This window comes from Gopherus evgoodei, chromosome 13 (genome assembly GCF_007399415.2).
Source record: "Gopherus evgoodei ecotype Sinaloan lineage chromosome 13, rGopEvg1_v1.p, whole genome shotgun sequence".
NCBI classification, from domain to species: Eukaryota; Metazoa; Chordata; order Testudines; family Testudinidae; genus Gopherus; species Gopherus evgoodei.
In genome coordinates this window covers 3,080,511-3,104,839 of record NC_044334.1, presented here as the reverse complement: position 1 = coordinate 3,104,839, position 24,329 = coordinate 3,080,511, and the positions used below count along the sequence as shown (strand labels likewise).

Below are 24,329 nucleotides of genomic sequence, written 5' to 3'. Positions count from 1 at the left end.
CCCTCCCCACTGGAGACCCGGCCAACAAGTACAACACCGGGGTGGGCACAGGAGGCTGCAGATTCCTGCTCCTGTGCTTCATGGTTCGTTACAGATACACAGCAGTAGAGCGACCTGCTCCACTTCAGCTTGGAGTCCGAAAATGCTGCTGTTGCTTTTCTAGTCCGTCCGTCTTGACAGTCTCTCTGAAATTACAATACTTTAAACCCCAAGAGCGTGTGTAGGGAGGAGGGGATGGGTTATGGCCTGTGGTTTGGTTACTTATGTAGACTCAGATGCGGTTAATCAGCTCACTGCTGACTCAGGATCAGGATTAGTAGGCTCTGGCACTTCAGGAATGCAGCTTGACCTCCCCAAGGACCAGAAGAAAGCAACTCTTCTCGTCCTCAAATGTACGGCGTTGAACAATTCACCTGGGACATCTCGGGTCATTTTTTCTTCTTAATTGCCAGCGCTCCTCCAACAAGAAGCACTAGTCACTGCTAGAGGCAGGATGCTGAACTCAGGACCAGTAACCTGACCCAGTATGACACATCCCAAGTCCTGTAAATCTGTTGCTTCCCTGATTTAAATATGAGGATTTATCAGGTGCAGTTTCCCCCCAATCCTTGTGTGCAGATGTGCAGGTTACAATGCTGCTGCTGCATTAGCGTCACCCTGGGGATCTGGGTGGGGACAGTATAAGCCTGTGCTTTGCTTTTTCCCTGAACTGTTCCACTCTTCTCTGTTGCAGTCTTCCCAAAGCTGTAGCTCTGGCAGGCAAAGCCACGCCCGGCTGCAGAGTGACTCCAGCTCCAGCACACAGGTAACCCACCCAGCTTTGCAGGCTGGTGCCTGCTCAGTAGCTGCCACACCCTCTAGTGTGACTCCATCTTGGGTTGATACACAGAGCTTTATCTGCCAGTGTTGAACATGCTTATATTAGGGATGTCCAAAATGCAGTTAGTTGAGCTCAGAGTGGCTCACTCCACTGCAGCCTGCATGCTACTCTGAAGGCTGTGGAGATCAAGGCAGAGTGTTGCTTGATAGGACTTGACATCCAGACCTCCTGCCGAACTCCAAATGAAAGATTTGCCCCATTTTCTGCAAACTTTGTTCATGTGCCAACCTGGCCCTCATTAGCTTCCTGCTTTGGCACCATGAACTGATTTACATATGAATAGCCATTTGTGCACCCAAATTACAGCCCTGCTAAATACACAGTGCCTTTCTGCATTAAAATACAGCACAGACGGCGGTCACTGCAAGGAGTACTGGCCGGGCCTTTTGTACATAATCAGAAACTGTGTATGGCTAGGTCGAGTGAGGCTGGATGTTTGAAGCTGAGGCTTCAGTGGACACAACACGTGGTGAAGTTTTTGTCGTCTTACATGGCCAGGTCCGTGGCAGAGACCTGCAGTTTGGTGACATACAAAATAAAATTCAGCTAATCCTAGAAAATGTATTGGAGCATCCTGAATGGCTACTGCAGACAGAACAGAGCCAGAATCAAGATGTGTGGGCCCTTCTCTGTGGAGTGAAACTTCCTCAGGGTAGTGGTTATAAACAGAATGGAGCTGCTAAGTGCTCTGCCTCTAGCTGGAGTCGATCTTATGCAGTGCCTGAATTTGGCTCCATTTCTTACTCATGACCCAGAGGAGGTCCAAATGCACTGGAGTCCTGCGCAGCTTGTCTGCATTGATGCTGACTTAACTCTGCACGAACTGTGTGGGCATCCAAAGCAAGCAGCCGAGTATTCGAGCAGATTTCTTGCCCCTTCTTGTGACAGTCCCTAAACTCGAACATAAATGCGCTGCAGAATGTTGTGCAACATCGTTGCCCTTAAACTGTTGTTAATGTGACATGAATGAGTCTAGGTCACTTCCAGAATGTCAGTCGCCAGAGCATCTTGTTGTGGGCTGTGCTTGAAGTTAATATGCTCAAAAATTCATGATGGCTATGGAAAGTGACTGTAAAATGGCATTGTGAGCCCCTTGCTTGTGTGGGAGTGACTACGTCAACCCACTAAGCTTACAGGTAAAATGGTGCTTTGTTGCAGCTGCCAGCCCTGCATGCTCATCCTGGGATCTGAGAGGAAAGCTAGGGTCTTTCTAGCTCCTCCGTTGTCATGCACAGTAAAGACGCTGCCGTCAGTTGCACCTGTCCTGCCCCAGTGTCTGTTGCCTGTGGGGCTGCACGGCTGTAACTGATTTGGCAATCAGAACACGATTACGTTCTGTTGATGATGTGCAAGCCAAACTAGGACCCAGCTCTCTCTCATCTGGCTTTGGGACCACAGAGCTAGCAGGAGGTGAAAGCAGTGAAAGCCGCTCATCGATTGTCTCTGAATGTATACAGGGAGCACAGTGACTGTCACTTTTCAGAACAGAACTTCACTTTTCTCCCCACGGCCTGGAACACGGGGATCGCGTCCCCGGCCAAAGAGTTAGGGGTTGATGGTGAACACAAAGGGCATTTGCCTGGGCTAAGGGGGCTTTCTGCTTATTGTTTGCACAGGTGTTTGAATCAGTTGAGGATGTGGAACAGACTGAGGCAGATATCCAACTCGAAGATGGAAAACAAGCCAAAATCCTAAACGGGACGATCGCCAATGGCACATGTTCCCCTGAGTCTGGCCATCCTTCATCCCAGAATTTCTACAGCACGTCAGAGCACAGCTTCAGCACAGATGATAACGCGATGGAATCCAGCAAAACTGGGGCCTGCCACCAAGGGAAAGCCAGTGGGGCAGAGGCCCCGAAACCACAGAGCTCAGCCAATATGCTATCAGAGGATAAGCTGGCGGGGGAGGATCTGCAGGGCCAGGACAGCCTGGAAGGTGAATGTCCCATCAACGGAAGCCTAGAAGTCTTTATTCCAGTTGGCGGGAGCACAGTGGTGGTTTTGCCTGAGAGTGCAGCAGTGGGCCTTTCCGTGGTGGAGGAGAGCTGGGCTGATGGTGAAGCTGAGAAGCGCAGCTTGGTGGGGAGTGAGGACAATCTGTCGGAGGAGCCAGAGATGGAGAGCTTGTACCCGCAGCTGGATTCACTAGCTGTGGCTGACTTGGCTAATAATGAAGTTTCTCCCGTCTCCTCATCTGGGGTCACCTATTCTGTGAGTATTTACCTAGGAATTTCCATCTCGGGCTGGGACCCAGGAGTCTGTAGGTCTCTTTTCAAATGCATTTCACCAGTTTCTCTGTGCGACTCATCATGTTCATTCTGCAGTTGCATGCATGATGGCTACCTCCTTCACACCCAAAGCTCTGAGCAGAGTGTGGTGCACAGGGATTCATTTGACCTCGCAGCATTCCTTTGGTGGGGTTGGATGAATTCATCTGTATTATTTCGGTCCATATTTCGGTAGCCAGAGCTCCTGGACATGTACACCGTGAACCTGCATCGCATTGAGAAGGATGTGCAGAGATGTGACCGGAACTACTGGTACTTCACACCTGCCAACCTCGAGAAGCTCCGCAACGTCATGTGCAGGTATCGACCTGTGGGATTAGGGCAGGAGCTGACTTTCACACAGGTGGCCTTATTCATGAGTAGGGAAACCCCAAGCCAACGATGCTGGCTCCAGTGTTGCTCCAAACCCATTTGTTCTGTTTTATTGTTTCTCCCCTAGAAGGCTCCAGTGTCCGTGCTGCTCGTAATCAGACAGGGAATTGTGGCTACAAGAATCCAGCCTCTGAGACCCACCCCCAGTAGCAGAGGAAGCGATGGCAATAGCCTTTAGCTCTTGCTGGTCACCTCAGGTCCAGCAGTGATATAGTTCTGTCTTTTGGTATGAATCCAGCCCAGACCAGCTTGCTGTGTGGCTCACAGTAGGTGGGCTCCATTCTTCAGTGCCAGCAAGGTCCCACAGGACAGCAGCAGACATTGCTTCACCGCGTCCAGCATCCCATTGGGTAACACGGTGCAGCCCACTCACTTGTCAGGTTATGCAGTTTTAATGAGGATTCAGCCTGCAGAATTCAAATGCTAATGAGGAGTGCAAATGCCAGACATTCGTTACGTGTGCATATCATTGCAAACAGTACGGTGGTGAGGGCTGTAGGAGAACCTGGAGAGTCAGAAATATCTGGGTGGATTTCTGACTTCTGTTGATTAGTCATCTCATGGAGAGGTCATTGTAGAGACTCTCACAGATCACAAACAGCTCCGGCTCTGTTGACCCAGCCGTGTGAGTGGCAGTGAAAGCTGAAGCGTTAATATTACACATCTCAACAATATGAGGAAAAGAAGTTATTTCATTAGAGCTGTCAATGTCATAGACAGGCCTGGAAGATCTTGGCTGAGGTGAGACCTACAGTGCAGCAGGCTTCTGGAAAGATAGATAGGGTTATTCAGTAATGATTTCCTTATGCCACAAATAGGTTTTTGTGACCTTCTCTAGTGAATTTTGATTTATTACCAAATCTGGCATGTGATCTTTGCCAGGCTAATTAATCTCCATGAGCTCTTGATCCAGGGAGGGGGAAGAAGTAGCAGCAGGTGGTCTGCTCAGATAGGCTTTCTTGTGGGCCAGAGAACAGACTGGAGGGCAGAGGCGTGTCTCTTTTTTTACAAGACTAGTGTTAAACTCTTCACTGTTTTCACCATTGCCCCTGGCACTGCTTGATTCTGATTTCACTTGCTCCTGAGCTGGTCCAGGCTGAGTCGTTATTGCCCGATATCTACTTGGGATGTGCACCACGAATGTAATGGTTAACCTATCCCCTCACCTGCCCAAGTGAGTCGTTTACAGGCTAGCTGTGCTGGAATGAGTGAGCAAACCTGAGGGTAGGATTAGCAGGGGAAAGTGAAGGCAGCTCTCGTGTCTCCTTGCTGGTCCCTGTGGCCCTCCTTTCATGGCCCAGGCTGCATCCTTAGCTGCAGGGGCAGGTGAGCCTGTGTCACTGGAGTCACTGTGTCACCTGTGGCCGATTGCCAGTGGCACTGCGGGGCTCTGAAGGGAGCGCTGCCAGTCTGTCTCCATGGAAGGATGGCTTTTCCATGCAGTGGACTGAAGGGGTGCAGGATAGAGTGTGGGATGAGACGTGTTCTCCAGGCGCCTGCAGAATGACAGAGCGCACCCCCTGCTCCACCCCCGCTAGGGAGAAAAGAGGGGGCAAACGGCTCTGCAGACCCTGAACCAACTGTGTTTCTGTCAGGAACATGCAGGAACACAGCGCCTCCCCCCGGCGCCACTCCGAGTGCGGCCCATCTAGAAGGATGTTCCAGGACCTCGCCACCAGCGATAGCGGGGCTGGCAGGTCCTTTCCAGGGGCCCTGTGCTGCTGGACCTAGTGGTTAATTAGAGCGGTGCCTTTTCCCCTCCCTCCAGCGGGCCACATCGTCACTCAGTTTTACTTGGCCTCACTTGCCTGATGTGGGTGGGGATCTATGGGGTCTGATTCCCCCGCCTGGTGCCAGGCACTGCTGTGTGGGTTGCCACCCAGTCTGTAATGACAGCACCCGGCACCGGGGAATCGAGCTCTTTGGCTTCAGACTTTGGCCCAGCAAATCAGTGGGGAAGGCAGGCTACTGCCAAGTACTCCAGCCCATTGCCCACAGGAAGGGGGGCTGCCCTTCTAGAGATGAGCACAAGAGCCATACGCTGGGTGCAGCCCCTCTGGGGAGTTCACCACCTGTCTTCCCCACTCTTTCCCCAGCTACATCTGGCAGCACATTGAGATTGGCTACGTGCAGGGAATGTGCGACCTGCTTGCTCCTCTCCTGGTCATCCTGGATGATGGTGAGTGGGTGGGGTCCTGACAGCTCCACGGAGTGTGTTTAGCTGAGTATTTAAGAGGGGAGGTGTGGGGAGAGCTCGCTGGCTCAGTCACCCCACAGATCTGGTGTGTCCAGGCCTGTCTGGCTCTGTCCCCCAAACAGGGACGGCACGAGTCCTGGCCACACTTCCTCAACGCAGCCTCCCGCCTGGAGAGACCCCTCTGGGTGCAGGGGGAGAAGCTGTCTACATGGCCCGTTTCATCCTGGCCTCTGCTGAAGAGATTCAGCAACGGAGGCTGGTTACTTTCAGTTGTGGGTATGTGCGTGTGTGTGTGAGCAGATGTGTACATACAGACACACCCATGTCAAGGTGCCTGTATGTAATTGGTGTGTATACACGTGAACGCACACGTTCAGTAGAGCCATGACATACTCTGTTATCCCGTGCAGAGGCGCTTGCGTTCAGCTGTTTCACCGAGCTCATGAAAAGGATGAACCAGAATTTCCCACATGGGGGAGCCATGGACACCCACTTTGCTAACATGAGGTCGCTGATCCAGGTACTGGGCCTGGGGCTCATGGCGAGAAGGTGGTGGCAATTCAGACCAGCCAAAGGAAGGTTTTTCTCATCCGCTTGTTGTGTTAGAAGGACGCTTAAGGGGAGTGGGGAGGGTTCTGGAGCAGGCACTCTTGGTGTGGGGGACAGGGTTATGGAGGAGCTTGTGGGGGAATGCCCAGTCTGAAGGAGTGTTACGGCTACAGAGGAGCTTGAAGAGAAGGCCTGAGGGAGCATGTGTAGGGCTGTGGAGGGGGTTGAGGGCAGGGCAGAAAGGCCGGATGGGAGCAATAGCTGGTGCCTTCTTGTACACTAACTGGATTCTGGGCTCCCTTTGCTTTCATTGGACAGATCTTGGACTCTGAGCTCTTTGAGCTGATGCACCAGAATGGGGACTACACCCATTTCTACTTCTGCTATCGATGGTTTCTCCTGGACTTCAAGCGAGGTGTGTGGTGTGACCTGGCCATATCCTCAAGGCCTCTGATGAACCAAGTGCAATAGACAGGTCCCAGGGTGCCTCTACCTTAAAAGCAGTGGCATAAATTTAGATATTCCTTGGGGAGGGAGCAAATTCAGGGACCCCGTTCCAGTCTCTGCTCACCCCCCATTCCACAGGGATCTCGTCCAGGGAGTCTTCCCTCTAGAGGTGAAAGTAAGCCGGTATGGGCCGGTACGGTGTACTGGTAAAAGGTGGCCACCAGTACCAGCCCGTACCCTACTGAATTTAAAGCACTGCCGCGGCAAAGGACCCTGCTTAAAGCTCTGCCTGTTGTTGGCCCTTTTGCCCCCGTACCCTCCTGGCCGCCGACTTTTTTCTCTACAGGGCCAATACATGCAAAACATCCCCAGTCCCAAAGCTTTTACAGCGTAGGGGCCAACAACTGACTCTTCTTTTTTAAAAACAAGTTTCAGCTGTGGGACTTTGTGACATACTCATCTAATGGCATCTCCTCTCGCACTATGGAGACCTTCACTCACATGTGGAAGAGACAATAAACTGGCTTCATCCTAGTCCCCATAGGTAGTTACACAAAGGTACAGCAAAAGCCAGCGTGGGGGGAGGTTCCTGTGTAGGCGGGCTGTAGGTTGGGAATGTCAGATTGGTGGGGAGCAAGCTCTGTGAGCAGAGCTCACACTAAGCTTGTTGATAGCTATGGTGGTGTCATCCCTTATTTATCAGTAATTCAGTCACAAAATTCTACTTGGTTGTATTTTAATGTTTGAGCAGCAATATTAGTATGTTGGGGAAATCATTTGTATTAGACAGAGTCTATAATGTGGATAACTAATATCTGGGCATGAGGAGGTGTCATGTATTATAGCCACATGCCTTAAGGCAAAATGGGACAATTAGATCATCTAGTCTGACCTGGAAAACACAGGGCAGAGAATTTCACAAGTTACCCTCTGTACTGAGCCCAATAATTCGTGTTTGGCAAAAGTACCTTCCAGAAAGGCAGCCAGTCTGGATTAGAAGACATCAAGAGATGGAGAACCCTCCACTTCCCTTGGGAGTTTTATTACAACAGTTAATCACTTGCAATGTTAAAAAAAATTGTGCCTTATTTCTAATCTGAATTTGGCTGGATGCTAAATCCCAACGTTGTCTCTTGTTCTGCCTTTCTCCACTAAATTAAAATCACCTTTTGCATTGGGACTGACGGTTCTGTCGTGTCCGCCCATATAATTCCAATGGCTAGTGAAGTTACTCCTGGTTTACACTGATGTGAGATAAGAGTCAGGCCACACTTAGGTCCTTAAGTCCTGGCAGGAGTCTGATTACTTTCCATCTATAAAAACAACTTTCCATATAACATAACCTGAAACAAAATCCCCTTTTAAAAATAATTCTGTAACCTTCCAAAGAAGGGACTCGGCATTGTTGCTAGGCATTCTCCACAGACCCATTCCAGGTCCTGAACCCATCCTAAACGACGCCCTGGCTTAGCCATTGTTGTTCTCTCTTTTACAGAGCTGGTGTATGATGATGTTTTCTCTGTCTGGGAGACAATCTGGGCAGCTGCACGCGTCTCGTCTTCACACTATGTCCTCTTCATAGCCTTGGCCTTGGTGGAAATGTACCGGGATATCATTTTGGAAAATAACATGGATTTTACAGATATCATCAAGTTCTTCAATGGTATGTCCCGAGTTTTGTTGGGCTGGATCTAGGGCAGGTACTCAGTCTTTGTCAACAAGTCTCTGTGGTTAGGGTGGGTTAGTCTATACTAATCACTAGCATTTATTTAAACAGAATGGGGCAATATTGCTTATGAGAGGCTGCCAGGCTGATGTCCTGAGCAGAGGGCTGTGAGCCAGCAACTTGTTGGTTCTAATCTGCTTTTCCTCTGTGGCCTGAGGGCAGTTGCTTTGCTGCTCCATGCCTCAGATTCTCCACTTGTTATACGGTTACGCTTCCCGGTAGAGAACAGTCCCCCAGCGATTCCTTAGCTAATAATGATTCTCATAAATATTAAATATGGTGCTTCTGGACACAGCCATGATCAGGACCCCACAACTGCTCTGAATAGCTTCAGCTCCTTTCTAAAACGTGGCATGGGCAGAGAGATGCAAACCTTCGATGGGCTCTCGGCTTTCTCAGGACTATGAGCTATTTGGCCATCGTTTGTTAATTCCTTTTACTTCCATATTCCAGAAATGGCTGAGCGGCACAACACCAAACAGCTCCTGAAGCTGGCTCGGGATCTCGTGTACAAAGTCCAGACGCTGATTGAGAATAAATGAAAGGCCTGGGAAGGGCGGGCTGTTTGGCGAGACGTCACGGATCCCGTCCAACACTTCCTGCCCCATCTCCTTTTTCTTGAAGTGCCACACCAGTGACAAAAAAGCCTTGGTAGTTTGAGACATGCTGCTCTCTAAGATGAAAGTACCCTTCTTTCTGCTCTCATGCAGTTGAGCGTAGACATTCGAGGAAGGGTCCCCTGGTTTAGTTCTTCAGTTCAACATTCATTTTCAATGATTGACCAAAGATCTGTAAATCTGCATCTTAGTTTTTGTTTCAAACATTTCTACTTTGGAAGCAAATCCTGGGCAGACACTATCTTGCCTTGCTTTGCTTTGATGGTATTACTGCAGTTCCGGTTCCCATCTTTAGCAAGAGCACTTTCCAGACAAAGCTTTCTCAAAGAGGGTGGGCTGCAGGCAGACAGTGCTTCTGCTGTCTCTTGGGTCTACCTTTGAATTTGCAGCATATACTGCAGGGGAACAAAGCACTTCCCAAGAAACAGCTTCCCCACATGAGAAGAAAGCCAGGCAGCATCCATCTCAAGCTAGTAAAAACTAGGGTGTTCTCCACATTCGGCTCTGTGGGAGGAGCGGGAGGCTGTGCCTTCAGCAGAGAGACTCTGATCAGAGAAGTTCCTCCTACAATAGACCCTCTCCCTTGTTTGGGGCTCTGTTTTCCTCCCATTCCCTAGGGTTTACAGTTTGCTCCTCACCCCAGGATCAGAGCATGTGGAGTTCCAACTCCGGCTAAGTTTCCAAAAGAGCTCAGGATGCCAAGTATTTCAGTGCCAACTTAGGAACTGAGCTGTACTGGAAAGTCTGGTTCCAACTGTGGGTCCTGAGCGCTTGAAAAATCTAGCCTTGAGCTCTTTTGAAAATTCAGAGTTTGTGCCCAGAGGAGTCTCTTGTGTTTATGGAACCTGATCCTTAGCCCACTGAAGTCAATGGAAGGACTCCAGGTGGCCATCAGTGGGCTTTGGGTCAGGCCCACATGGACGAAAATAGACCAAGCATAGCATTCTCTGCTCTGGGTACCTAGAATGGTGCAATTCCAAGGCAGCTCCCCTGCAGTGGCACTAGCGTTGTGTCCCACTGGTGCTGTGGCGTGCAGCACCTTGGCCACACAAGAGCAGCAGGAAAACTGAGCTGCAGGGTAATTGGTGAGGTTGGTGCAGCCAAGAGTTTGGGTTTATTTTTCAACTCAGGTAAAAAAAGTAGAAGAGGAAAAGGAGAGAAGTGGGTTGTGTTAGTGGGTTAGTTCCTGCCTGCCCAGAAAGGTCACTGTTATGGCTAAACCAATCCATGGTTGCTCCTGGCAGCTGGGAAAATGCTTTGTTGTAGCTCTTTCAAGGGTACTTTCTCTCAAATTGTGCTGCGAAAATCTGTGTGCCAGCCATGAAATGTGTGATAAATGTGTTTTCTCTTCCTCCACTCAGCTCCCCCAGCAGGGCTAGGCCAGAGCCCTCTTTGCTGAGGGAGTGGTGTTCACCAGAAGGGGAAAGGTACTCCTCTGTTTCTCCTCCTGCAGAACCCTTCTTTGTACTGATGTATTTTGTATTCGTGTGTTGTCTGTCTCAGACGTTGCTTGCAGAAGAAACCCAGAAGAAAGTAGTGCATGCTCCAGAAATCACTTGCAGAGTATAGTGAGCCAGTCTGCAGTATGTGAACAAATCAGCTCATCCCTCTGTACTGTTGGGGTGCAGAGTCTGTAATTGCAAACCAGGGAAGGGCAGGGCCTGCTGAACCCTTTTGCTGGAGAAGAATACAGCGCGAGGTGAAAGCAGAGGAAATCTGTCTTCTCTAATTTCTTATTTTGCAGGCTATGTGAACTTTATCCACGTGAGGTACGAAACCCTTTGAAGCAATTTTCTGCCCAGGTTAGAGCCAATCTGCTGTATTAAACTCCCAAAAGAGCTTAATTTACTGGAGAAAACAGTCCGTACTAGCATCTGAAATAGTCTGCATGGAAACTGAAGAAGTTGGGCTTTAAACCTTCAGGTTCGACTATGAATCTCTCATCTTTTCCTAAAGCAGAGAGCAAATCTCACGCCTACACTGGTGACCTGTTCCTGATTCTAGACCTTGTAGCTTTTCAGATGTTAGAATGGATAAATAATCTGAGTAACCTTGTTCTAAAGTGGAAGGGATCAAAGTGACACTTTTACATAGCAAAACTAAGGAATAATAACTATTAGATAGGCATAAATAGTAGTATTTTATCAAGCAACAACTCTGATGACACTAGTTTTCAGGCTTTATTTTAAACGGATAGCTGAGAATCCTGCACAATATCAGCTGTCTGTATTATCTGACTGTCTTTGGGCCCATCAGTAGCAGTGTTTTTGAATAACTTCTAACAAAAAAAAAGTATTTATTTATTCTATTGGCCGTACATTACTGTGTGTCCTTGGATACTGAATTCAGTGAGTGTGACTCTTTATGCAAATGGAGATCTATCTTTCAATGTTGCAAACATATCTTGTAAATGTTTACCAGAAAATTGTGTCTATATATACAGTATAGAGAAAAAATGTGATTTAAGTTGGGTATTATTTTTTTGAGGGGGGGAAAAAAATCTTTGCTTCTAAGAACTGCGTGGTTCTCTATAGCACCTACTCAATGATGTGCCAATCTGTCACTTTCCTTGTACTGTGAGAATTGTTCTGTTAAAGCAGCAAAAAGCTCAATGCAGGTTAAGAAACCGTTTGACCTCAGCTTTGCTTGGTGTATCGCTGATTAAAAATTGTGGAACAGAAACAGAGGTAACAACTTTATCCCTGATCCCTCAATGGAATCGCCACAGGTGGCTTCTTTCATCCCACTGATTTCTGTGGAGCTCTGCACAGGCACTAGGGTCATCCTGGGTAGAAGTGATTGCAGGATCAGGGCCTAATGTGTTTTATTGCAGCAAATTAGATTCCCCCAAGAATTTAATATATTAGGCTGCAGTTAAAGCAACACTGCATCCATTTTGCTCTAAGAGTATGAACGTTAAACTGACCCCAAAGTACTCTCCAGAAAAATAATGAAAAGTGTCCATAGAGAAAGCTTGAGGGATACATTCTACTCTCACTTTGAATGTAAATCCAGAGAAACTCCATTGCAGGCAATGCACCAAATGTAACATTCAAATGGGAGCTGCCAGCATACATTAAAGTCAGTGGAACAAATTTTGCTCTCAGGTATTCCAGTGGGAGTTGTGCATGCAGATCTCAGAGCAGAATTTGGTCAGGCAGATGTCTTATCTTGAGTGTTTTGTTCTTTAAATGCATTTCTTGTTCAGATAGCTTGCCAGGTTGTTAATTCACATGCACAGCTGCAGGCAGGTTGGCTGATTGGTGGGGTTTATAAACAGTGCATATTAGAAAGTCAAGATGTACTGTAATCATGGCAAATTTCCATAACTTTTGGCCATATGTGGTCCTAGCTCAGCTCTGCGTGTGTGTCCATAGAATGTGTACTTGGAGTCACAAAGGCCCTGAAAAACTGTGGGATAGTTTGGATTTCATAGGGACATTAGAGCCCTTGGAAACTGAGACTGTTCCAACTGAACACTCAGAGAGCAGTAAGGGAGGAAGGGGGCATTTGCTTGTCTGTCTGAAATAAAAAATTGTGAGCAAATTGATTCCAAAACCAAAACATGAATTAGATAACATGACTGTGTGATGTCCCCACTATCCATCAGTGCTTTAAATACTTTAGAACCGTGATTTTTGTATACACCGGTCTTACAAACAGCCAGTTTTATAACCCATTTTTCCTGACAGGGGAAAAATAAATCACATAATGAAAGTGGCGTCACTGAAAAATGAGTCAACATCCCTTCACATTCTAATGGCTCAGTTTATTGGAAATCGCTGTGGAGGAGAACAGGAACGTCACACAGAGTATCATACTGCAACTTGAGCACCGTACCACTGTCAATTTGAGATGTTCAATTTTCTGAACTCCTCAATCTCTAATTAGTTGTAAAATAGAGGTTCTGTTGTAATGAATGGGAACTGACCTCACATGACTTCCAACTAATGCACACAGGGCCTGGTGTGTCTAGGGTGACCAGATGTCCCAATTTTATAGGGACAGTCCCGATTTTTGGGTCTTTTTCTTGTATAGGCTCCTTTACCTCCCACCCCGTCCCAATTTTTCACACTTGCTGTCTGGTCACCCTAGGTGTGTCCATGGGCTTTAAGTTGGTAGATCCACGCTGCAATCCGAAGGGTGGTTGCAGTACGTGAAGACGCACCCGATATAGCGTTAATCTAGCTAGGTCAGGTGCCAATAGCAGTAAAGCCATGGCAGCACGGGCTAGCTGCCCGAGTGCATACTTGTGCTTGGGCAGTGAGTCTATGCTGCTACAGTTAGTACCCAAGCTAGCTAGCTAGATTCAAGCTTGCTCAGCTATGGCTACGGGTGCTGCAATATCTCCAATTGCAGTGTAGACCTACCCTGAGAATCCATTTGTATGTGCACAATTTTTGTGCCAATTTATATATCCATTAGCATGCTCGGTGTGCACAAATGACAGTGCGTAAACTGAACAGGAGTCCTTGTGGCACCTTAGAGACCAACAAATTTATTTCAGCATAAATTTGTTAGTCTCTAAGGTGCCACAAGTACTCCTGTTCTTTTTGCGGATACAGACTAACATGGCTGCTACTCTGAAAACAGTGTGTAAACTGTGTATGCAGGTATGTGGAGGCCACCTTTTAAGTCAGGCTTGTATTGTAATTTGTGTTGTAATCCATGCATAATATGTCGATTTTCCATTTAAATTGATCAGCGCTCTGCAAGTCTTGTGTATGACATCTAACTCACACATTGAGTGGTTTCCTTTTGCTGATTTAAACAAAATGTGTTAGGAGGGTGGCCATTGGGAAAGAGTTTGCTTATGTCTATAATAGGATAAAGGTGAGACCAGTGGAAAACAAGCACATACTCTCATACTAAAAGTCTAGGGATCAGGGTCGGTACAAAGCTACCCAGAGTTACAAGAGCAGGATCTTGCTTATCTAGCTGTTGCACCTCTTTTTCCTTCTCCCCAATCCTTTCCTTTCTGCCTGAGTATGCACCTGTGTCGTAGAGGCCCTAAAATTTAAGTATTACCCTGGGTTTTCTGAGAAGAGAACAGAGCCATATTACTTCCCTTCCCTTCCCTTCCCTTAGTAGCTACACATTGTGCAGGCAGACAAATTGACTTTTGACACTAGGGTAGAGCCTTTGGCAGGGAAATGCATTAGACAATTATTGTGATATGGAGCAAACTAGATGAGCCAGATGAATATTTCCTTTCTGGCAACTCCATATGGATGCAATTTGCACCTCTAAAGTCTCATGTGAGCTCATATGTTGACTCTCTGCAGAGAGGGGAGGTTTTTTCACTCTATATACTTTAATTAGAACTACTTAGCTCTCAGATCAGCTTGCTTTGTATACATTATACTTAATGTCCAAAATAAATTCCAACCCTGATCCTTTCCTAAGGGGGTTGTTAATGGATTCTTTGCCTGCATTTGAGCTTTCTGCAGATGTGACCCACCAAACAACTCTTGATATCCCTCTTTTTTCAGCATTACTAAAGTAAACATTTTAGAAGTGGCCTTTGTTCCTGAATGTGTTTTTTTTATAAGAGGTTTTTCTTTTCGCTGTGTTGAGACTCTGGATGGCCTTTCTATAAACACTTCTCATATAGGTTGACGTATCTTCCCAAGACCAAGATTACATTGAAGGGTGCGATGCTGCAGAGTGTTACTCTTACTCAGCCTTTTATTTTTTAGCAGCCTCTTACCATACAGAATTTTGTTTTTGCTGTAGCTAAAGACAGCAATAGAAGCACAGATATTAATGATAATTTTTACTGGTGGTTTAAAAGCCGTCTCAAGGGAAGCAATTGTTCTTGATGCTGTAATGTAGACAGCATAATTTTAGCTCTTCTGTTTGGGTAAAATTCACCTCTCAACAGAGGACAGGCACAAGCCACTTGAGAGGTGTGTAGGCCTTTGTGGGCCTAGGCCGGGGGTGAATTTCACTCCTACTTTAGTTTTTCTTATGACTATTTTTTTTTAACTGTCATATGTCATTCTTGCACCAGAAATACTTGACTTTCTTTTCTGTCCCCACTTGCTCTGTCAATCGACTGATTTCACTGAGTTAGGAGCTACTTTAGTGATAGTCTATAAAGAATACAGAGCCCTTGTTCCACAACCCATGTCACACATGACATATGGTTTTTTTTAAATTTAAGTGACTTGAAAATATGCAATGTGAGTTGCTGCTCTGTTTTTCCCATGTTGTAGCTTCCCTGTTCAGCCAGTGATAGTCTCTGAACCAATTTCATCAGTGAGATAAAGGGGAGAGATTGTTTTTAAATTTGATAAATGTACTGAAGAAATGGCATCCTTGTGATTTATCTATCTGCTTTGGAATTTTAGCTAATACCAGCAGTTCTAGTAATGTTTCCCATATTTCTTGAGCACATGTAGATACTGAAAGAGCACAATTTGTTATTTATGTAGTGCACATTTTCTAGCAATATAGAAATTTGGTAATTATTGCTGGAACTAATCATTAAAATTCTGCAGTAGATAAAGATGGTGTTTTCCTGTATAATATTGTACCTCTCCCAAATACCTTCCATTACATCCCTTTGAATCTTGCCTCATCTGTCTTCCTACTTAGGGTACCCAAACCACCTTAACTCTCTCCTGTAGTTACACCATGCAAGAAACATACCTTAATGATCAAAATGTTTTTTAGTTTTTTCAGTTCCAGATTAGAGTAAACTGATTTTTAAAGACACGTTAGATTTTTTTTTTTTGGTGTCACTGAGGAAAAGTGTTATGGTTGTTTGTGTACCTTAACTTGCATTTCTGTAGCTCAACATATTTGGATTTTAAGCTTAACCTTAACTCTGAATATCTTGGGTTTATAATGGTTGTGTTTTGAATAGTTACACCATCCTTGTAATGTATTTTATCCTAAATTAGTGATATGCATTCTCTAGTTTTTGTCGAGAGTTTCCTTTAAAAAATATTAAAAATTCATCATGAACACTGACCGAGAAGCCAAAAGAGAATGTTACAGTGTGATATTGCTAATGATTTCAAGATGTGAAATATTGTTTTATTTTTACTTTTAGGGCCAGGCTTCCCAGTAGGTTCTAGCTGCGTTATGGGTTTTGGGAGCAGCACTAAGTAGCCAGACTGTACTGGCTAGTTAAGCTGCATTTATGACTGTTGTGCATTGACAGATCAGCATGAAGTAACCCGCATTTATACCCCGGCTTCTGTCTATCTCCTGCCCTCCGCATTTCACCTTAGTTCCCCACCCATGTGCCCGTTCTGTTGGGCGAATCTAGTGCAATGGATTGGTTTGGGAATGAAATAATTAGGATTAATGGTCATTTTTTCCTGTTAGTTTTCATAACCGAAAGTGTCTCCTTCAGCAGAGGCTGGAACATAAAATTATTTAGAAAAGCTCAAAGAATTGCCTGCTTTCAAAATGGCCACCACCACCCATTGTTTCCAATAACCATGAAGCCGCGTTGCCCTCAGAGTTGCCCTCTCTGCGCCATGAGGAGCTTGCTGAATGGAGGCAGTGGATATCTTTGCTAAGAGCAGCATGTGAACTCACTCCCATTCAGAACAATAGGAGGTAGCAGCCAATTCAAATGAGGGCAATTTTTCATGGAATTCTCTGTAAGAGAACTTTATCTCCAGCTCCTGCAGAGGGAGGGACTTTCAGCAATAGTTTAAAATGACCGTTTATCTGAAAAGTAAATAAAAATCTTAAAATATTAGTCTGTGCACAAGTTCTCAGTGAGCTCTAACTGTATGAGAAATTTGAAGAATCTGGGTTGTTTCCTTAATAAGATAATTGGGGTTAAATAAAAAGGCCTGACACTGGATACTACATTTCTTAAGAGACTAATTTTTACCAAATTAATTTACTCCTAAAATTAATTAACAGATTTACTTGTAAATTCTCAGAAAATTCATTCTTCTCTGAGTAAGTGCTGAGAGTTTGGGGAGAATAATCTGTATTTTTCATAAACAGAGGTTGCATCCCTGCTTTATGTACAAAATGTAACTCTACCTTCACTATGGACTCATGATTGGCACCTATATAATTCTAAAACCTATAGTACCAAGCTTAGTTTTTGCTAAGTACAGTGGGTAATCCTTAGAAGACAGACCTCTTATACATCTGGGAAATTAATGATAAACTTACCACAAGGATGTGTTGGAAAAAGAATTAAATTTAACAGGATTATGAATGTACTGTATGAACCAATGTTAAACGTTATGTTGCCCTACAACAAATTGCTGCTTTTACCCATAGGATGCCATTTTGGTCTCTGGGACTCACTCTATATGAGATTAATGAGCATTGTAGCTTTTATTATAACATTTGTAAAAGTGCTGCTAAAGTTTGTCTTGGCATATTTCAACTTCACAGTTATATTTTATTCATGCTTTTGGTTTCCTTTGTAAATTGTTCCTTACTGTTGTTCAGAAAGACAAACTAAAACTATATTCTCTATGGTTAAATGTATTTTCAAATCAATAAAATCCTGGCTGTTGTTTATTGCTGTGCTTTCATTGACTAGAGACACTAAGAAAGGAGTTGTGGAAAGTTTTGTATCTCTTTTAGTCAGATTCTTCTCTGCCTTTTGCCATCAATTACACCTGTGCAAATGTTATCAAATGGAATAATGTTTTACACACAGGATGCAGTCTTACTGTTCACAAGTATCAATGATGATGCATGATCAAAGAAGTGGAGAATCAGAACCTGAATCTGTAGTCAGAACTCTCTTTGACAAGAAAGCTTTTCATGGGTCAAATGTACATGGTGAGTCTTGTCACTTAAAAAGATCAATAATTGAACTGAGTTCTTTTCTTTCAAAAAAAACTCTTTGAGCCTGTCAGGAAAGCGACATACAGCTGAATCCTAATCAACCCTCCGAAGATACAGAGATGTTCAGGAATCAGTAGAAGAGCGAAACATGTTGGCAGCTGGTTGGAAATGGAGATTTGGATAATCGAGTCTCTTGTGCGGCACATGCATGATCTAATTCTCTCCAGCAATTTCTGTTCAGCTTTGGCACTGGTTAAGAAGCTGTTTCAGCAGCATGGATAGAAAAGAAGTTGTCTTAGAAGTGCCTCTTCCTAGAACACAGTGAGACAATTACATGTTGCAAGTGAAGGTCATCACTTTTGTGGGGAGTCAGGAGTGATTAGCAAAAATGCAAAACATTTGTCATTCTCACCCTGTGTCCTTCATAAACCTCCAAAGACTGCTTTGTCAGGTGGAAACCTGCTCAACTTGGACCTGAGTCACAGACCATTGAAGGCCGTGGGAGTCTTTCCACTGACTTCAATGGACTCTGGATCTGGCCCTTTGTACACAAATATTAGCAAAGGAAAGGTGGTGGCTATCACGAGGCTCTTCTCTCTCTCCCTTGTACTCTTTTGGAAGATGAAGTAGGATTTCTGTACTGGTGCAGCTGTGTCTAGTCCTCTTTGGGTTGTTGCTCAGGTTGAAAGGCAGGAGAGGAGAGAATGAAGAGAGAGGTTTTCTAAGCTCTTAGTTGTCCAGGAACACTGCATGAATGATGCATCCAATTGCCAATCCATCTGAGGCTTGTATGATGTACTTGCTTAGGGAGATAGAGATACCATCTGATTAATGCTGAAGCAGAATTCAACTACCACATCATATCACCTGCTTTTGCATCTTGACAGTGAATGACCTGGATTAGGAAAGAATTATAAAACCCTTAGGCATGTCTGATGTGTTGCATCAGCAGCAGTATGTGGGTGACACTATGGACTGAGTTCAAAATATTGGATGGAAATGTTTTGTTTGGAAAATGTGAAAATAAACATTCAGATAATAATAGACACAAAATAATGCTGAAAGGGACAGATGTTTAACTACTAGTTTCTCTGGTGCATCTTGGAATTAAAGCTCAGGCTTAGTGTCTTTCCAAAGCTTGGAACCTGAGCTACAGATCCATGTGAATGCAGAGATATAAATAGATCTAAACAGAGTTACAAATGGTGAGGGCTGCAGAGCTAGCTAGATACAGAAATCTCTGCAGGGAAGCATGTTACTAAAATGCTTCCAATCGAAACTGTGATGCTCCAAGCTTTAAAACATTGTGCATTTCACCCTGCTTCTGTATTGCCAAGCTCTCTGTCCTGCTGTGGGCAGCCACCATTTGTGGCCTGGTCTCCTGGAAGCACCTCCGACCTTGGGGCATTCAGCATCTTGCACAGTCAGGCCACACCTCCCCTTGACTTTAATAGGAGTTGAGGGCACTCAGCACTTCACAGGAACAACCCATATGCCTTATGCATCTTGCTGGTGCTGTCCGACTCATGGGTGCAGCTTCCTCCCCACCTTAGCACCAGCAGTGCTGCTCTGAAGGTGGGTTACAGCCTGACAGAAGTAAACACCCACTCTTTGCCTAGCAGCTCTGACTCACTGCCTCCTCTCCTGACTTTGTGGCGTTGGCAGACTGGTGCATCACTCAGTTTGAATACCACTCCAGACCTCCCACCTGGCCTTCCTGGGAGGAAAAGTCTCCCAGCTAACAAAATAATCCAAACATTATTGACCAGAACATCCAACTCCTTGCCAACTCAGATTCCTGAACCCAAAGAAGCTTTAGAGTATCTTTTAAAATTGTACTAGCAACAGGTGCACCTAACACAATTAATGTGTTATGATCATTGTGCCTATAAACAGCCTCAGAGTGTCAGAGGACATCAAATCTACTGAATACTGGAATGTAACATCTTCAGAGATGCTTGTTCTGGTGCCTCTTGTTAATTCTGTGTTTTTAAGGGGGCATCTAGGTATTTATAAAGGAGGTTTTCATTACTGCGTCATTAGGAGAGATGAATAGTCATCAAAACAACTCATTGTTTATACCATACCATAATTCCACAAATATAATCCAAAAGTGAAAATCTCAGATGATTTACTCAGATGTTCCTGTAACATATTTTGTTTCTAGTCTGGAAAGAACTTGTACAGTTGCTGTGTGAGAGAAACTAACACATGCTTGAGTTACCCAAGTTGCAATTAGCAGTGGTGCAAACTGTTTTAATCTGCAATGAGGCATATTTAGGTTTATTAAACTGTTGACAAGGGAAGTCTCCAATGTTTATCTAAAAATCATTGCAATGTCTGGGACTCTCTGAAAGTGCACTTCTTGCTTTAACCCTTTTAGTGCCAACTCTTTGTAGCAGGGAATACATTTACTCTTTTGCAAAGCGCAGTGTATATTTACAGCATTATGATAACTGCTAATGATATCCTGCATCATGTTGTGCAGTGTTTTCTCCAGTTTCCTATCAGTAACTCAGTAATACTCTGTTGTGAAATGGGATGGCCTCAGAGGTGTGGAATCATGAGAAGTATTCTGACGAGATCTAAATATCTTATGTCAGTGCCATATGTAGGCTTTAGTAGCTCAAGGACTGAGATTTTCAGTTTCATGCAAATCCAGAGCTCTTCATGGCGCTGGTGTACCCAGCAACACAGTGGTGCCGCCTCAGCACAATTGTTCACTACAACCCAGTCAGTTGCACCTTTGCTACCTCAGCTGCACCAGTGTTGGTCCCAATTTGCTTTTACTACTGGTGATAACGCACAAGCTTGACTCTTAGATCCCATGGTGAGTTTGTGGAGGAGTTATAGGAGGTGAAAACCAGCCCTCTTGCTTGTGAACTGGAATCACAGACAAAAGGCAAGAACCCTCTTGATGCTATTGCTGAAGGTGTCTGTCAGAGATGATCTACAGCTGTTTGATCTCTCCAGAACTTCCTGCCTCTCCACTCCGCTTTCAGGGTCCTATTGCTTTTTCTTTAACTCCCTCTCCTGCCAGGGACATCTCTCTTCCCATCCCACCCACAGTCGGCCTCCCCTCTTTTCACTACCAGATCCATCTGCTCCCCTTTTCACCACTGCCTAACCCGTACCTGGCTACAGCTCTGCCTTTTTCTCTCCATTCCCTGTCCCTTTCTGGTCTCCAGTGGTGCCCTGGCTGTCTGACTCTATCATTACCTGGAACTGGACAGATGCTGTCTGCCAGTGCTGGTTAATGAAGCCTCAGCCAGATGGCGTTCTATGCTACTGCTGTGCTATGAGTCTGCCTGCCAGGACTCCCAGTGCTGTCACCCCTGAGCTTCCTCGTGGTCATTCCTTCCTTTTCACACAGACAATGGAAACTGATGGTTCTAAGAATGAAACAAAGCTGCCTTGGGTGAAGAGGAGACAACGTTTACCAACTACTGTGGGAACAATGGGTCAGGCTCTCAGCTACTGGCTGTGTAGCTGATTGACTTCAATGGAAATATGCAGATTTACACCAGCTGAGGATTTGGCCCACCATTCTGTTAACATTAAGGTGGGGGTTCCTTGCTGCCTGGTGCATGTTGGATAAGAAAAGGCTACACCCTGGTTTTGTTTATCTCTACAAAACCATGGAGCAGTCCATCATAAAACACTGGTTTTACTGAAGGATTTTATTGTTCATCCTCTCTTACTAGAATTATACTTTCTATAGCAGTAGAGAAAAAGATCTTGGACATGATCTAATTTAAATTGTATTTGCCGATGACTGGCAGTTAACATGATAGTACGACATCCAGGATAGCCACCAAGTAGTCCCAGCCAAACTCATTTCCCAGCATTGTACGTGGAGGAAGAACCACCAATTTCATTAGCAAATGCAGAATCCAAACTACATGGAAAAATCAGCAGTCCCAAGATTGTGCCAATCACTGGTGGGAGGGTAAATTGCACTGGCCTGCAATTATACCAGTGCAAAAAATGACAGAGCTTCCAACGTCAGATAACGGGCAGTTGGAAACCACTGGCTGAAGATCCTGCTTCAGAAAGTAGTTTGTTCATTTTTTGGAGGGGTGATGAGGGGAGACTTGGAGAGAGGTGAGCATGGATTTCACACAGGCAGATGTATCCATGAACTCATTATCGCTGTCACATTGGTTCAGTGTGCTGGACACCACCACTAACCTGTGGGCGTCACTGGAGCTTTCAGGAGCGTGAGTGACAGACAATATGAATGAGGCTAGAGTTGCAGTGACCCAAAGGAACAGTTCCATCTCCTGAAAGGTAAATACCTGCGGCTGTTTGCAGATGTTTTGCAGATGACCCTCCTCTGGCAAAGTCCCTGGGATATAAAAATCCAAGACAAGGTAAGAACTATTCCAAATGTTAGCAGCATCCAACCTCCCAAAAGCAATAGAGCTGCAGTCTGAAACCAAATGTGGGTCTCTTTGTTCAAGAAAAAGCTTGGTGGTCCTAGAACATAAGAATATAGTGTTGATTGCCAGACTTCTCACTGGAATGACATTATCACCTATGCCAGGCAATAGTTAGATAGGCCCACTACCCCTTTTAGTGTTAAAATTGAGCCTCCAGCTATTCAAGGAGTCCCCATACCTCTGACGAATGTGTCAGATTAAATAGAAGTGGGTCTTTGCTACTTTCAGGTGCATTTTAATACTGAACACTACAGTTACAAGAGAGGAATCAGTGGAACAGCCCCTAATGGATTGAGAACATTCACTGTGCTTCTGGCTCCAGGTTTGATGCTGGAATTTTGGAGCCCTTTATTTTGCAAGCTGGACAAATGCCTTTGGATATTTTTAAAATGCCAAGCAAAGGGGCCAACTGCACATGAACTAGATTTCAGGGAAATACAGTCAGGCATTGGGTTCTTGGTCTGTTTTCTTGGCCACTCCCACTCCTGCTTCATGGATGTGACCTGCTTGCACCTCTCTTCCCAGGCCTTATAGTACCAGCAGTTAATTGCACCTGCAAATTTGTATCTATAGTTAAAACAGACACAAAACTAAAGGTTCACTTGAAAATGTGGCTTGCAACATTAATTGGGTTAATTCATTAACATTCAGTACTTTGAACATTATAAAGTACTATTGTATAAGTGCTAAGTATCTGTTAATAATGCTACTGGTTCTTTAACAGTAAAAAGAACAAAAGGGCCAAATATCCCTCTGGTTTGAGCCCCAGGAGGTGAGTCAAACAAGTCACATCAGGGAGGAATCTGGTCCATCTACAGGCACGTTTGCGTATCTTGTGGACCATGTACCTTCCAGGAAACAGCAGGGATATTCTCTAGAGTCCTGCATATGGTGCACATCTGCTTACCAGCAGCTTTTGAGGACCAATAGCAGTGTGTAAAGACCCCAGTGACATGGGTTTGTTTCTGAATCACGCAGGGGATGTCAGACTGAAGCTGAAAATGCAGACCAAGGCCAGGGAGAAAACTGCCCAGACATGATGCCATTGTGGATCTTGTGGACCTAATTTAGGAATGAGTGACACTGTGCATTCTGACACTCGCATGCATTCTGGCTGCAAAGACCCTCTGTGGGCCATCAGCCCTGAATACCCAGAATGCTGTGCACTGCAAACATACCCTCTCCCGACTCCCGGTATACCCCTTAATGCTTGAGGTTGAGGGGTGATGTAGGGTTGTTGTGGCCATTCTATGCCAGGTGGGGAAACTTCTTAATGAAGCTTTTTCTCAGGGACCGTTTCTGCCCCCTTTATAGTCCCTATAGTCTGCCAGAGTGGCTTAAACGGGCTGCGGTGCCTTTGCCTTCTTGCTGCAGGCACTCAGAGCAAACAGAGACTATCAGCAAGTATTACAAACAGGACAAGGCGAGAGCAAGACATCTATGCTCAGAGGCCAGGAGTAAATCACCAGCTACCTGCATTTGTCCTTGTAAACGTGAGGGCCAGTAGCTTTTTAATCTATGCAGAATCAACAGAAATCTGTATTTCCAGATTTGTAGTGTGGCCTTTCCAATTCTTTCTGACGATGCACATGCTGGAGTGCAGCTGGGAGAAGCAAATGGGGAACCATGTCCATTGTCACCAGGTAAGGGTAGTTAGTGCTGGTTGGCTGGTAGCATGTTTTCAAGTGCCAAAACTTATACTGGAAGAGGAGTAAATTCCCTCCTGGCCTGAATTCTACATTTTAAACCAAATATTCTAAAAAATTATTTTAAAAAAATTGTATAGAGGTTAGAACCTCATAAGTCAAAAGCTCCAGGCCTTTCCGCTGCATTATTGCTAAAAGTGGCTTAATTAAAAGAAACCTTCCAGTTAATTAGTCCTTAATGTGTTTACTGTTTGGGGCATATTTGCTGTAATGGCCAGGCACAGATGGCATAGCACCAGTGACTCAGAGCTTGTCTATGTGCAGGGTATAGCTATGGCCCTTGCTATGCTTTCACTGCAAAAAAAGGTGTGTTTTTTTTTTA

General features: G+C 45.2%; 1 protein-coding gene across 5 annotated transcripts in view; it reads left to right on the top strand.

The window, feature by feature from the left end:
* The window catches only part of SGSM1 (small G protein signaling modulator 1), an 80,612-nt gene extending 63,032 nt beyond the window's left edge, over window positions 1-17,580 (top strand). For all 5 annotated transcript variants that reach the window (XM_030583136.1, XM_030583135.1, XM_030583138.1 and 2 more), the window contains 8 exons: window positions 734-805; window positions 2,497-3,093; window positions 3,346-3,470; window positions 5,639-5,721; window positions 6,150-6,259; window positions 6,607-6,703; window positions 8,231-8,398; window positions 8,915-17,580. In XM_030583136.1, the coding sequence (XP_030438996.1) occupies window positions 734-805; window positions 2,497-3,093; window positions 3,346-3,470; window positions 5,639-5,721; window positions 6,150-6,259; window positions 6,607-6,703; window positions 8,231-8,398; window positions 8,915-9,003 (1,341 nt within the window). In that variant the 3' untranslated portion in view covers window positions 9,004-17,580. The remainder of the gene's footprint in view (window positions 1-733; window positions 806-2,496; window positions 3,094-3,345; window positions 3,471-5,638; window positions 5,722-6,149; window positions 6,260-6,606; window positions 6,704-8,230; window positions 8,399-8,914) is intronic.
* Window positions 17,581-24,329: the final 6,749 nt, after the last annotated feature.